The sequence below is a fragment of the Athene cunicularia genome (genome assembly GCF_003259725.1).
Source record: "Athene cunicularia isolate RWA chromosome 1 unlocalized genomic scaffold, athCun1 chr1_part1, whole genome shotgun sequence".
Lineage (NCBI taxonomy): Eukaryota > Metazoa > Chordata > Aves > Strigiformes > Strigidae > Athene > Athene cunicularia.
Window position 1 is genome coordinate 34,852,675 of NW_020799091.1, and position 16,367 is coordinate 34,869,041.

The 16,367-nt window shown below is 36.4% G+C and overlaps 1 protein-coding gene across 1 annotated transcript in view; it reads left to right on the top strand.

Annotated features, from left to right (window-relative positions):
• Positions 1–14,716, top strand: part of PCDH17 (protocadherin 17) — a gene marked incomplete at its 5' end in the record, with an annotated part of 89,091 nt that extends 74,375 nt beyond the window's left edge. The window contains 2 exons of the mRNA XM_026867405.1: positions 422–496; positions 10,866–14,716. Coding sequence (XP_026723206.1) covers positions 422–496; positions 10,866–11,548 — 758 coding nt within the window. The remainder of the gene's footprint in view (positions 1–421; positions 497–10,865) is intronic.
• Between the last annotated feature and the right edge of the window lie 1,651 nt (positions 14,717–16,367).

Here is a 16,367-nt window from a genome sequence, read left to right on the forward strand (position 1 = left end):
TACGTTTCCTCCCTGCAGCCCTGGACTAGGAAGAGTTTTTTATGGTGGGATCGGGAAGAGGCCAAAATGTCTTTTCATGACTGTCATATGATCTTTTTACTGCAAATTAGAGTAGGTGCCAGTCTGATTTAAAGGCAAATGTTGGAAACCAAAACTGAGTGTCCATTCTCAGCCTTGCCTCTTTGGTAGAAAGAAATGAGACACCCTTTTTACTAGTCAGACATTTTCATTTCACTGCCAGCTATAAACTTCTTGTGGTTTTATACCTTTGAGAAGCATAGCGAAAAATTTCAAGGGCTGTGAGCTATGCCTGGGCCACAGATAGAAACTGTTTTTCTGCTGTGGAAGTTTTGACATTGTTGTGAATTTTGGAAGCAGAGCCTATCCCTGTCTGTGACTCACAGGTCTGATTTGCCTCCAGAACAGCAAGGCAGAGGCCAAAGACCCATTGTTGGGATCTGTGGACCAGCCCGCTGTGAGGATGGAAAATTTTCAGGTAACAGAAATGTTTTCTTGCTCTTACTGTCTTTAAATAAAAATATGTGATTGCCATTAAATTTTAAGCATGAATTTAAAGCATACTTCCATTAGAAAAGTGTTAAATGTTCTGTAGTGCTCCATGTAATCCTGAAATATTCCTCCAATATTTATGGTTTGGAACAAATGTCAGCTAGAATTAAATCTATAGGCCCACAATGTTTTTATTGCTTTTGAAGTGGTTTATGCTATGCCAATAGAAAAAATATATTCTCTTTATCCGGTGTCCAGAAAACAAACAAACAAACAAAATGACCAACCAAAAAACCAACAACGGGCAACTATGTAAGGATTACAGACCTCAGAAGCTTGTAGTTATATTACCAGGAAAAGACCACGGGATCCAAGAGGTTTAAAAAAGTGGCAGTCCATTCTCATTTTACTGCCAGTCATTTTGCTAATCTGAGCTACATAATTGCTTTGCCTAACTGAAAGGAGCCTTTAAACAGACAAGCCAATATAAATACTCAGATTGGAGACAGCTCTGTTTAATAACAGCAAGCATGTGTATAGAAGTATTTGTTTACCTCTGCTCATTTATGTCAAAATCAATTGTAATTAAACAGGAATCCAACCACAGAAGTAGTACTTTAGCTGATTGTTCTCATCAGAAGTGTCATATAGCCCCAGTGTTTAGGACATGTCAAAGCAGCCCATTATTTTTCTCCTGTAATAAATACTTACTTACAGTCTTTTCAGTTCTTTAGTAAAGGCAATTGCCTGTCTGAAATAAAAAAAAATTAAAAAAAAAATAAATAAATAATAAAAAAAAAGTAAGACACCATTTCATATCAATTCAGGGAGGTTTTCTGGTCATATTACAGGAATTACTGACATTCTGAAAGGCAGACTTACTTATATTCACTACTAGATGTTAGATGCCATTTATTGCCCATCTATTTACACATATGTACAAAAATATCTCTTTCATATCTGTTAAAAGTATTAAAATATATAAAACATACAGGGGTTTTTTTAGTCTAAGACAAGTACTAGTGAGTTTTTTTATGAAGTATATTTGGGTTTAGACCAGAGAAATATAAGCTAGAAAGGATTTTACACCTTGTTTTATTATTGTGTGAATTCTAGATGGAAATATTTTCAATAATGAACACAAATTCACAAAATCAAGGGTGAAATGAATCTCTCTCCTAGGGAAGTCAGTGTGAACTCCATGTATGCATCAAAGGCACATCTTTTTCTTTTTAATGTGAAACAAGGGTCAGAAAACATGTTCACCCTGTAATGCAGTGAAGAATAGAGCATATCAAGGGTGAAGGTAGATTGTATCAGCAGTGTGAAACTGTATGCTTCAAAAAGAAGACTATATACCTTTTAGAATGGGTCCTCCAGCATATTTTTCATTTGGAGCTGTTAGTTGACAGCCATTCTAGTCAGCTGAGCCAGCCAATGACAATTAATGTCTATTTTTTAGCTTCCATATTGATAGAAAAGAAGGAAAAAAAGGCCAGTTAGAAGGGACGTGTTTATGTGATAGTAAAGACTAACATCACCTGTTGAAAGAGAGTAAGAGTAAATAAGATATCTGAAAGATAGGCTAGCATTTCCTAAGCTAATAAAATGATAGCAAAAGCTACTGACATTTCAAAATATTCACTGTTATTCACGTACTTATCTGGCCATATTCTTATTTAACTTTCATCGAAGAATGTACGGTACTACAAAGCTACTTTTTTTTTTTTTTTTTTTTTTTTTTTTTTTTTTTTTTTTTTTAATATATCTCATGTGTAAAAAATTCTTAGAAAATAATGCACTTCAGGGCACTTGAATCACCATTTGCCAGATCAAATCTTATAAATTATAATGATTTGAACTCTCTCTGCCTTGTTCAACTTCAAATACAATTTGATAATATCATTTACAAGTTTTTGAGAGGAATATGATTGTATATGTAAAGGTGTATATATATATAGGTATATGTCCAGGCTAGTGTATAGGGTAAACCAGTCTTTAAATAAATGTATAGGCACATATACATACATGTTTTTAGTTATGTGTATATATGTATGTAAATACATGTATATACACATATTTTTAAAATCTGGTTTCCCCTATACACAAACCTGGCCATTTACTATTACATTATATGGAGCACTTTGATACGGAGTATAGCGTTCTTCATCTTATATAGTGCATGAGATATTTCTTGAAAATGTTTGTATGGTGATGTTTTATGTACATGGATTTTTTACTTTTCGTTTGGTTTTCTGCTTTGTGTGTCTATGTGTAATGTAGATAATTAGGGTACAATTAAATTAGAAAAAATATTGTATTTATTAACTGGGTTCAGTTAATAACAGTAACTGAGTCACTGTTAAAAAAAATTAATTATTGATTTTTTTCTTTGTTATAATTATGCAAATTTAATATAATTAGTGAGTTAAAGTAAGATATCTCAGTTTTAGCTGTTGAAAGGAGGCAGCTATCTAACGCATTAATTAATTAACTGTCTATTGCAATATGTTTAGGGTGAAATTGGTACCCATATTTAATTCTTCACAATATTTATGAGGAAAGCATGGGAAATTAAAGATAGCACAATAAAAGTATCTTTTGCTTTAAGCTTGCTACAGAAGGCAGATTTTAAATACAGCTCTTCTGGTAATATAGAATAAGATGCGTAAGGTATTTCTTATGTTGCATCAAAATACATACCTTGCATTGCATTTTCTATGTTGACAACATAACTTTCATCCTACACCATCTTAAATTTCTATCCGATATACATTTCCTTTCTAGGTGACTGTTGTTTCCAGATAACTTTTTTTTTTTTTCTTTCCATGGCTGATAAATTACCAATTCTTTTTTAGTGTATGTTCTCCCCTAAGTGCATAAAGCACTTCTGACTGTTTACCCTTAAAACTCCAGAGAGTTAGGAAAACCTCTAGGCTCCTTCTGTTTATTATACACACTTGCACTGTTAAGGGTTTATTTTCAACAGGAGGGAGGCAAGTATAGAGATAAAGACCAATGGTGCATATCACTCTACCAGCACATCTTGCTATATACCACAGTGTATGACCTATTTTACATACATACATACATACATACATATATATATATATATATATATTTATATTTACCTTTAAATTGATTCTATTTTCTCATATATACTAATTTGGCCCTTGATGGTGATAGTTCACTTTGTGTTTATAGTTTCTGCTGTAAAAGTGGTTGGGTTCGATTTTCTTCGCTGTCTACTAGCTGTAGCCATCAAAATAACAGGCTAATGGTGAGATGAGCAGCTTATAATGTATGATAATCAATACTCAGAATTTGTTTCCTATGATGTGACTTAAAAGAGTGAAGTGTAATGACACAGATTTTCAAGACTAGAGCACCAAAGCTCATGCAATGCAGGTGGTTTTTATTTCAAGGTCATTCAGTATTTGTTTCTTCTTCTTTTTTGGCTTCATATTTAATTCAGTCACTGCTAGGATGCCCAGGGAGCAGAAATGGAAAGTTAGTCGATACTGTGAGTATGAATGCAAGTATAAAAACTGCTTTAGCAAATGCAGGAAATGAGAAGGGGAAGGAAGAAATGGCATGCAATATATATAACATATATATGCTATATGATATATATCTCTTAGAGATTGCCAGCAAACTTTGTATTTTTATTGGCAGTAATGAATAATGTAAATACTGTGTAAGAGTTATCCTCATACCCAGTCTATGTGTGCACACATGCATAAAAGCTAAGAAATTAAAATCGTGTAACATAACTTGGTTATAACAAAATTAACCAATGAGTCTAGAAAATCTCAAATCATAGTTTATGGCAATGTTCTGAATACCTAGTGTAGTTAAAATTTATTTCCAGTGGCTGAGAACATCTAAGATCTTTACCTTTCATTTGAAGTTTGTTCATTTCAATTTCAGTTCAGGGAATAATTTTATTATTATTTTTTAAACAAATACAGTTCAGTCAAGTTTTCAAATAAGAAAGAGTGTTGAAATAAAATTTCCCAGTTGTATATTTCATATGCATATATATATGTTGTCAATGTAAATAGCAGGGAATTGTATATAAATATATGAACATTTATTTAATGTGTTTTAAAACAATATGACACAGAACTACTGCCTGAAAGACAGGAAGAGTTTCCCTTCTACACGTGGTCTTTTTGTGGCTTAATGCAGTAGGGTGTAATGTATTGAAATCTCAGTTGTGTTCACTGAGGGTCTCCCAGTATACAATGAGTTCTTGGCACATTAAATATGGTTTTTTTTTTTTTTTTTTTTTTTTCTCTCTAAAAGAAAGGACCAGAGAGGATTTGTGCTTTGACGGAATAACTGAAAAGAGAGCAACAGAGAGAACTGATTGTACAGTTCTAAGCATTTTATGGTAGTTAACATGCAGCATGTTTTTATTTTCATCATTTGTTAAATTATTTACAAAACTTCATACAAAGGGTAGATACATTTGCAAAATAAAAGTTAGTTGGAAAGCTGACTAATTCCTTAGGGAAACCTTTAAAAAGACCCAAAACCTTTTTCCATTTAAGAGAAAAATAATTTTAGATATGGTTAAAGAAAATCCTAAACAATGCAAATGTTATTTCTACTTACAATATAGGCCCACTTCTAAAACTAGAGGCTGAGCTTGCCACAAATCTATTCTGTAGGATTAGGAAGAAGGCAAAAAGAACAAAATTAATTAATAACAAACATTTGCAAAATCTAAAGTTCTAGAATTGAAAAGATTGGACTTAGGGCATTTTTTTTTCTGGTTTATTTCTGTTGTCTTTCTGTGACAAAACATAATCAAACCTGGCTAGTGTTAACTATTGACCATCCCATGTTAAAAGCCTGGAACCTTTTTCTCCAATGCTGTTGCCCAATGTGGTTTAAAATATATTGATTTGGTTTTTTTTGTGGAATTTTATATTTTCCTTTTTTGAGGGAGAGAGACTATCAGTTTCACTTAGATGTTTTAAGCACCAGCTGTTTGATGCTGTAGAAGTTCTGGAAAACTACATACAGAGGACTTTAGTGGAGGTGAACTAATGAGTGGAATGAGGTGTATAGCAATGTCCTTTATTTGTATGGCTTCCTTTTCATTAAGCAATTGTCACCGCATACATTGTCTCTATGGTTATGCATACCAATATCATGTCATTCAAGCGAAGTAAAATCAACCACCACAAACTTAAATCTCTTCCTTAAACTCTTCTCACTTCTGCCACTGTGTTACGATCCCAGGGTTGTGGTCATCTTTTAACTCTTGCTTTTTATTATGATAATTCTGATTTTTATTATACACTAAAACCAGCATGCAGCTTACTTTTCCTTGGAGGTCATAGAATCATAGGATGGTTTCCGTTGGAAGCAACCTTGAAAGATCATCTAGTTCAATCTCCATGCCATGGCTAGGACATCTTTCATTAGATCAGGTTCCTCAAAGCCCCTTCAACCTGACTGAAATCTTCCAATGATGGGGCATCCACAGCTTCTCTGGGAAAGCTCTTCCACTGTTTCACCACACTCATATTAAAGTTTCCTCTTCATGTACAATCTATATTTACCTTCTTTCAGTTTATGCAGCCCAGGATACAATTGGCTATCTGGGCTGCGAGTGCACTTTACTATCTCATGTCCAGTTTTTCATCCACTAGTATCTCCAAGTCCTTCTTCACCAGGCTGCTCTCAATCCATTAATCCCCCAGATTTATCGATACTGGTGATTTCCTTGATGCAGGTGAACGACCTTGCACTTGGACTTGTTGAACTTCATGAGGTGCACATGGACTCACTCCTCAATCCTGTCAAGGGCCCTCTGAATTGCATAGAATCATAGAATCTTAGAATCATAGAATTGTTTGGGTTGGAAGGGACCTTAAAGATCACCTAGTTCAACCCCCTCATACCATGGGCAAGGACACCTTCCACTAGACCAAGTTGCTCAAAGCCCCGTCCTACCTGGCCTTGAACACTGCCAGGGAAGGAACATCCACAATTTATCTGGGCAACCTGTGCCAGTGTCTCACCACCCTCATAGTAAAGAATTTCTTCCTTATATCTAATCCAAATCTACCTTATTTCAGTTTAAAACCATCACGTCCTATCATTACAATCCTTGATAGACTCCCTCCCCATCTTTCCTGTAGGCCCCCTTTAAGTATTGGAAGGATGCTATAAGGTCTCCCTGGAGCCTTGTCTTCTCCAGACTGAACAAATCTGACTCTCAGTCTGTTCTCACAGAGGAGGTGCTCCAGTTCTGTGATCATCTTCATTGCCCTCATCTGGACTCAATCAGGTCCATGTCTTATGTTTGGTTGCCAGAGCTGGACACAGCACTGCAGGTGGGGTCTCATGAGATTGAGGTAGAGGGGGAGAATCACCTCCCTTGACCTGCTGACCATGTTTCTCTTGATGCAGTTGGCTTTCTGGACTGCGAGTGCACATTGCTGGATCATTGTAATTTTTCTAGCCACTAATACCCCCAAGTCCTTCTCCACAGGGCTGCTCTCAATCCACTCATCTCCTAGAGTGTATTTGTGTTTGGGATTGCCTCAATCCATGTGCAGGACCTTGCTGAACTTTATGAGGTTTGCATGAACCCACCTTTCAAGCTTGTCCAGGTCCTTTTGGATGGCATCCACATGTCAACCATCTGGATGTCAACCACACCACACAGCTTGGTGTCATCAGCAAACTTGCTACGGTGCACTTAATCCCACTGTCCGTGTCACTGACAAAGATGTTAAAGAGCTCTGATCCCAATACTGACCCCTGAGGAACACCACTAGTCACTGGTCTCCACTTGGCCATTCAGCTGCTCTTTGAGTATGATCACCCAGACAATTCCTTATCCATCAAGTGGTCCATCCATCAAATCCATGTCTCTCCAATTTAGAGACAAGGATGTCATGTGGAACAGTGTCAAGTGCTTTGCACAAGTACTGGTAGATGATGACAATTGCTCTTCCCTTATCCAACAACGCTGTGAGACTGTTGTAGAAGACCACCAAATTTGTCAGATGTAATTTGCCCTAGTGAAGCCATGCTGGATATCACCAATCACCTCCTTATTTTCCATATGCCCTAGCACAGTTTTCAGGAGGATCTGCTCCATAATCCTGCCAGGCACAGAGGGGAGACTGACTGGCTTGTAGTTTCCCATGTCCTTCTTTTTTCCTTTTTTAAAAACAGGAGTTATGTTTCCCTTTTTCCAGCCAGCAAGAACTTCATCTGACTACGAAAACTTCTCTAATATGATGTATAGTGGCTTAGCCACTTAAGCTGCCAGTACCTTCAGGACCCACAGATGCATTTCACCAGGTCCCATGGACTTCTGCATCTTCAGGTTCCTTAGATGGTCTCAAACTGGATCTTCTCCTACAGTGGGAGGTTCTTCATTCTCCCAATCCTTGCCTTTGTCTTCTGCAACTTGGGCAGTGTGACTGGAGCACTTGCTAGTGAAGACTGAGTCAACAAAGTCATTGAGTACCTCAGCCTTCTCCATGTCCCCCTAACCTGATCCATGGTTGCTTGGACAATTTCTCTGTTATTCCTCCCAGGCTACCTGTCCTTGCTTCCACCCTCTGTAGGCTTCATTTTTGTGTTTGAGTCTGTCCAGGATCTCTTTGTTCATTCATGCAGGCCTCCCGGTATTCTTACCCAACTTCCTCTTTGTTGGGATGCATCACTTCTGAGTTTGGAGGAGGTGATCATTGAATATTAACCAGATTTCTTGGGCCCCTCTTCCCTCCAGAGCTTTATCCCATGTTACTCTGCCAAGCAGATCCCTGAAGAGGCCAAAGTCTGCTCTCCTGAATACTGGGTAGAGAGTTTGCTGTGTGCCCTCCTCACCACCCTAAGGATGTTGAACTCTACCATTTCACAGTTGGTGTAAACAAGGCCACCCTTGAGCTTCACACTCCCCACCAGCCCCTCCTTGTTGGTGAGAACAGGGTGCAGCATTGCAACTCTTTTCATTGGCTCCTCTGTCACTTGGAGAAGGAAGTTATTATCAACACATTCCAGGAACCTCCTGGATTGCTCCTACTCTGCTGTGTTGTCCCTCCAACAGATATTGGGGTGATTGAAGTCCCCCCAATAGTGAGTGAGGACCAGGACCTGTGAACGTAAGGCTGCTCCTATCTGTCTGTAGAGGGCCTCAACTGCTCGGTCTTCCTTGTTTGGGTGGCCTGTATCATATCCCCACTATAATGTCACCTGTCCCTGCCCTCCCTTGAATCCTGAGCCAATTGGATCCTCATCCATCCCCAGGCAGAGCTCCATGCACTCCAGCTGGTCACTGACACAGAGGACGACACCCCCTCCTCATCTCCCCTGCCTGTCCTTCCTAAAGAGACTGTATCCTGCCACTAGATTAGTCAGACACAATCTGCCCTTGGTGAATCCATAGCATCTGTCTCTAATCACTTCCCTGTCTTCCATATGTTTTGATATACCTTTCAGGAAGATCTGTTCTATGATCTTAACAGGCACAAAGGTGAGGCTGTGAATCACCTCTGTGAATATTAAAGCTTTTCTGTTACATTCTTTTCCTCAAAAATCACTCTCTGTTATCTTCTCCCTGTACCTCATTCTCTCTTGCTAGTGATATTTTTTTTAGGGTTTACACCAGCCTTAGATTTTAAACTTTTTAAGAAAGGGAACATCTATACAGCATGACACTTTTTCACAGAACTATCATTAGCAAGTATCAGTTCTGTAAATTCTCTCACCCCGATTTAACTGATCATTGTGATATAAGACAATTTTATATAAATTTAAGTCACATTTATTCATGTCTTTTTAGAAATGTGGACATTTAAAGCTCTTTACGTTATTGGATTCTCACAGATAACCTTTGGTGTTTGTCTCATATCTCTGCAGTGCCACTGTCCATGAATCTGGTGGTGATATTATAAGATTATTAGGATTTTATTTTCTATTTTAGAAAGGTGATGATCACTTAAATTTTCCCTGTCTTTATGTCAACAAGTTTGTTATGCTTTTCTGAAGACCTGTAGTGCAAGTTTCTCTGTGTGTGTTTTATTCTTGTTACATTCTTACATTTAAAGTTATACTCAGAGATTTTTTCTAACTATAATTCCATTTTGTAAATACTAAATTCCTCGAGTAAAATTAATATTTGAACCTGTCTTCCCATTTTGGTAGAAGAAAATGCTTAATAGCTAAAGACGAGTGTATAGCTGATTGAAACCTAGACATGATAAAAGGATTGATTCTATCAGTATTGACTAAAGAATACTGAGAAGAAGAAAAAGAAAGCAAATTGGATCAGAGCTGTTTTTTTTCTAAAAAATTTAAGCAGTATTTCTGGAATTTTCTTTACTGATGTTGGGTTAGAGTCATCTGTACAATTATAATATGGTAAATGGTGGCCCAAACATATTCTATTAGTGTAAAATGACAGATAAGAGAAGGTTTTTGAAGTGGAAATTTTTCTTTGAATTGTGGAACAGGAAATATCAAAATTTATGTTCTAAAAATGTGAATAAAAGTATCTTATTAAACCATATCCTTTAAAGAAATAAGAATATAGAAATCCTACCTGAAAACACCATCAGTTCAAATAACGTGTCACGGTTTGTCATTCTTCCAAGTCGTATGTATTGAGCAAATCCATTTTCACTTACTTGCATCAAAACAAAAAAGAGAAAAACTGATTACATGATCCATACTCATGTCTAATAAAATTGCAATATGCGCTTTTTGACAAGCTTATATTTAATGCATAGTGATGGAAAATTCTAGTTCTCTGTTATCAGCAGGAAAAGTAGGGTTTTTAAGGAAATCTTTTTATTTTGTGACTGTCACACAACATAACAATTATAAATGAAATGGAGGTGACAAAAATGAAAAGCCAGCTTGCTGATTTTTATGAAGTGTTTGTATTTCCAGAAAGACAGTCATTGCTCAGTTATTTGATTTGAAAAATTAATCCTGATAATGCCTTTTGAGTTCCTTAAGTACTGTTCACTCTTTTCTAGGATGAGTTTTACAGAACAAAGACTAACAGATTTCTACAGCAGATTAGTTTACAGATGGAGCTCAATTCCACTGAGAATGATTCTCTAATGACCCCTTTATACTTCCATTGGGTTGTGTGAATGCTTTAATACATAGAGAACAGAGTTAAATAAATCTATTGTCTCAACTAACAGGTTTATGCAATCCTTCTGAAATATTTTAATTATAGCTTCTTCTTTTTCTCCATAATTAAGAAACCAGATGTCAAGTAAGCCCATCATGTGTTGATCATAGCCTATCCATTAGTTTAAAGAAATCCACTTATAATTAGTTTTTTCTCTCTCTCCTTTGTTTTACAGAGCAAGAAGAATGTGTTAACTGCACAGATGAATGCAGAGTGCTTGGTCATTCTGACAGGTGTTGGATGCCACAGTTCCCTGCAGCCAGTCAGGCTGAGAATGCAGATTATCGCACAAATCTCTTTGTACCCACAGTTGAAGCTAATGTTGAGACTGAGACATATGAAACTGTGAATCCCACTGGGAAAAAGACTTTTTGTACATTTGGGAAAGACAAGAGAGAGCACACTATTCTCATTGCCAATGTTAAACCTTACTTAAAAGCCAAACGTGCCCTGAGTCCTCTGCTTCAGGAGGTTCCCTCAGCATCGAGCAGCCCAACCAAGACATGCATTGAGCCTTGCACCTCAACAAAAGGACCACTGGATGGTTGTGAAGTGAAATCAGGAGCCTTGGCTGAACCAAGCAGCCAGTACTTGTCAACTGACAGTCAGTATCTATCGCCTAGTAAACAGTCAAAAGACGCTCCCTTCATTGCATCAGATCAGATGGCTAGGGCCTTTGCAGATGTGCATTCCCGAGTGAGCCGAGACTCGAGCGAGATGGACTCTGTTCTGGAGCAGTTAGACCGTTCAGCCCGGGATCTAGGCAGGGAGTCGGTGGATGCCGAGGAAGTTGTGAGAGAAATAGACAAGCTCTTGCAGGACTGTCGGGGAAGTGACCCTGTGGCCATCAGAAAGTGAGGGGGAAAATAAGGACAGGCTGGCAGTAATGTTCCTCTTCTGCTGATTAAAAGTAAATAAATAAATCAATCCCCCAGTTGTAACACATTTAAAGGAATGAAGGAAGACAAATGCTGCTTTAAGGCTTTTAGTGAACATCTGAAGTGCCCACAAGTATGTTCTTTTCACTGCTCTTTCTTTTTGACAGATAACACTGGTTTCATTTTGACCAAACTTTCATTAGGACAGAGTCAAGTACATTAAGAACAAAACGAAAGAAGGAAAGATGGTGCCATTTTGACAATCTGATAGGAAAGTGTGAGAAATGTGGAATGGAAATACGTCTGATACTTTAAGACTGTCCTCAATAGCTGATGCTGACTTTACTGTTTACGTATAAACCCCAAGAAAAACAGGGTTGAATAATTCTGATCTGTGGTGGATTTCCAGCAGTCACCACAGGCTTCTACTGAAAGTCCTAAAAAGAGTTCTTGTAGTAGTCCAAGCGACGCCAAACATTAACATTCATTTGTGGTAAACATTTATGTACAAAGTTATCTGCCACAAATATGAAAAAAAAAAAATAAGAACAAGAAAACAAAAAACCCATTCCAGATCATTATTCAACAAAACATATCCTGATCATTAGTAAAACACTTCATATCATATTAAGGTTAAATGTAAAATGATATAGTCCATCTTGTCCTGCACACACATAAGCTAATTCACTTGATTAAAAAGAAGAAAAAGATTTTAATATCTATTTAGCATTTTAGTGTCCAACAAAAACATAAATACTTAGCAGTAAGTTTTAAAAGAAGTGAAGCAAAATAAAGTTTGAAAAGAAATACTTACCTTTAAGGGTAATACACAAGAGAAATTAACATTATTAACACTTTTTTTATTCATTTGTGGACACTAAAATAGCTCAGGAAAGTGAAAATGTCTTAGACATCCACAAAGTCACATGATCATTTAAATGTGCAAATGTAAGAAGATTCAGTGTGTTTACATCAAATGACATATTTTTATTGATTTATTGCAGATTCAGTGCATATGAGCCAAATTGTTGAGTGTATAAGAGCTATATTGTGTATTTTATTAAATTAATATATAGTTGTGTTGCAAAAATATTTGGGCTTATATTGTAAATGGCAAGTGTTGCCTCAGTAGCTGTCGAACTCTATGAGTTTTGTTTTTTCCTGCTTCCTTTTCCCCATGGATTGTGGGAAGCAGTGCCTCAGAGCAAAGTCTCTTGTTTAATGTATGGTCTACGAAGTACTGCAGTACATAATCTGTTCAAAATGTGTTTGAGTGAGCTGATGGAGCTAACTGAACGGCCTACAAATACATCCATCAGTCATGGTTATGTGCAAGTCCTTGTAGAAGCTTCTATTGCAAACCCATGTTTAATAACAAAAATTACACTCGAACCAACATCTGAAACCTCGGTGTTGTTTTTGGTTTGGTTTTGGTTTTGGTTTTTCCCCAAACACATGCAGCTAGCCTGTTTAATGCAGGATAGTTGATTGACTTCTTAAAAGATGCCACCATTTTCAAAGTTTTGTTGTTAAGTTCATAGAGCTGCCAAACATGTCAGTGCCAATGTGTCACGGGCTTTATTTTATCTGATTCTCTAGAATGTGCAATTGCTTACTGCAGTTCTAGATACACACTGCTTATTTTGGGAGTGGATTTAGTTTGATTTTCATTGGTTCTGAAAAGTATTTGCAGAATAACGTAGGATATAGTTTCTACTTTTAATTATTTTATCTAGGGGTGTTTTTATTGCACTTGAAAAATTCAAAATTGCCTTCAGATGAAAATTACAAAGCAACTCACTTTCAAAATAAATTTGCACAGAACAAGAAGAAGCAGAAGAATAAAATGTGTAACTAAGGATTTGCCCCTTGCATACTTCAGATACTCTGTTGGAAATACCACTACGGTGTATTGTTTAAAATAATGTATTGGGTTTATTAAATTTAATCTGCAATATACAAACATATAAAAAAGAGTTTTGTAATCCCAAATCCCACAGAGCAATAGTTTTCACCAATTCAAGAAAGAAAATTGACCCAACATCCTGTTTTGATGTTGGGGCTGCTGTTAAATGCTGATTTTAGCTAGTCAGTCCTACAATGAATTGTCTTTGGGAGACAACCATTCTGACAGTTTGCTTTTAGCTCCTTCTGTTTAAAAATGCTACAATTACATGTAAAAAAAAAAAAAAAAAAAAAAAAAAAAAAAAAAAAAAGGATCTTGTACATGTTTTATCAAGCTACTCTCCATGTTTTGGACAATTTATGTATCTAAAATGTGGTGTTGTCTGTGTTATCTAATTTTAATTTTTTTTTGGCCAGGAGACCCGAGATTGGTTTTGCTTGATAGCTTGATAGCTTGAAATTCCATAGTGGAGAGGATTTCTTATTGTTTGATCAGTCTCTTATACGTATTTCCGTGGTGCCCATCACCTCAGTGTCTGTGCACCAAGTCTTTAGCTCTGCCAGTGAGATCCATTATTCAGCAGAATCTAAGCCAGTATGTAAATGCAGTCAAGTGATGGAGATTTGTGTATTTTATAAATGATTTTAACACTGAGTAACCAATTGTACAATTCATTGTATGTTTCTGAAGACATAAAACCACAACATTCTGAGAAAGGGCTGTGCCAATGTAAGAGGAATTTACCTTAAGGCTCTCTGTCACTAGTGATTTACTAGCTTTAGCTGTTTAACACATTATCTGTATTTAGTAGTGATTATTTATTTACCACTCTGAGGTAATTCAGAATTCATGACTCACAGCTTTATAGAAGAGTTTAGGAAATCTTGCTTTTATTTAATTTGGCTGACAACTGCCTTGTGTTGTAGATCTCTGGCATACTGCTTCCAATAAGGATATCCCAGGATAGAAAATCTGTTTCATAGTTTAGAATAGATACATAATGAACCAATAAACCAGCAGAACTTACAGAATGTGAGTTTTGCTGGTTCAGTCAAAATTAACATGACTGTGTGTGAAGGAAGTACTACACACAAAATAATTTTAAAAGTATTTTTTCTCCATGGTAGCTCTACTGTCACCACTGGAGAAAGAGGCAGCAATGAAAGATAAAGTTTATGAATTATTATTTCTCTCATTCCTTACATACATGTTTTATAAGACTGACAGAAAATATCTGCTGCATGATTACTTTTTTTTTTTTTTTTTTAATTAATGAAAGCCAGAAACTGGGAGTTCCTTAAACAATTGGCCAATCAAATCAGGACTTAAAATAAGACCTTTTTTTTCTGGTTGGGTTTTTGTTTGTGTGTTTGGGGTGGTTTGGTTGGTTGGGATTTTTTTTTGTTTGTTTTGTTTTTGGTTTTGTTTTTGTTTTTTTTCTTTTTCTTTTTTTTTTTTTCTTTTCATATTTATCAGGAAAGAGATTCTCCTGAACTGTGATTTGCTACTTGAGAATATAGGTTTCCCAGTCCCAGTTACCCCTGGAAGTCAAACATTGCTCATAAGCGGAGCAAGATGCCTCATTCAAACAAACTTTCAACTTGCTTGCCGTCCCACAGAAGGGAAATTGCTGAGATCAAGAAGGAGTCTGAAACCTAGCATAAGATATGTGCACTCATTATTGTTTAATTACTTTCTTTTGACATCAAGCAGTGATTATTATTGCATTAATTCAAACGGGAGTTTTGGCTATCGAGATTTGTTGATTTGAAGTGTAATTGAATGAAACCTGATTAAGGTTTTGACTTCTCTGGCCCAATTGTGATACAGGTTGGCATTCACATTTATCAGCCCCTGTCTCCCCATATGGCTCAAAGTTGCACCAGTGACTGGTGAATGACACAAAAACCAAACAAAAGCAGCATACATTGTATGGATTATCTCAACCGCTATTGTTTAATGGCTGTGTTTAATGTGACCTATCTGGAAAATGAGGACTACGAATAAAAAGCAATTACTAATAGTGGTGTTGCCTGCTTTTGCATTCATTAACACAGAAGAAATGTGTTAAACACTGCATACCACAGGGAGCCTGATGGTAATTACTTTGGAAAAGCAACTTGGGGCAATGTGGCTGTTACAGATAGTTATCAGTTTGCCAAAAAAATGACAGTTCCTGCTTCATTTATTAGAAATGTGTAACTGTTTTCTCTCAACAGGAAGGTGGTGAAGAGTTTTCATCAAGCTGGGTAGGTTTATCTTTTAAGCAGCTGATGTGCTGAATCCCTACAGGCTGTTATTTGCTCATGGAAACATGAAGCAGGATAAAGGATAGTTTGGTTTAGTACACTGGTGTGAATTCACCAAAAGCATTATAAATGAGGGTCTAAGTTCTCAAAGACCGTTAGCCCAACATGAAAGATCAAAACAGTGCTTGAGTATAGAAGTGGAGAAAAAAAATCTGAAGAATGTAAAGGGTTGGGTTTGGTTTGGTTTTGTTTTATAAATGTGTCTTTGTTAAGAGCATGAATAATATAGGCAAACAATTTTTTTCATGTTGCTGTCAACAATGTGACAAAATGCTGGGAAAATATGACTAAGTTCTATGTCTGGTTGGTTGAGTTCGTTGTTATAATTTAACACTTTCATTAACCTCTTTTTGTTTGTTTGGTTTTTCTTCTGTTTGATCATCATGATCAGTCCCTCAGAATATGTTGCCTTTCTGTCTGCTCCTGTGTGACTGTAGCAATGACATATCAAATAGTGAAAAGCCTCCACACCTGATTTTTTTGTTTTCCAGGGAGGTTAATTTGGAGTTTGTTTGGGTTTTTTTTTTTGTTTGTTTTGTTTTGTTTTTATTTTTAACAATAATTAAGGCATTGCTTTTGACAGT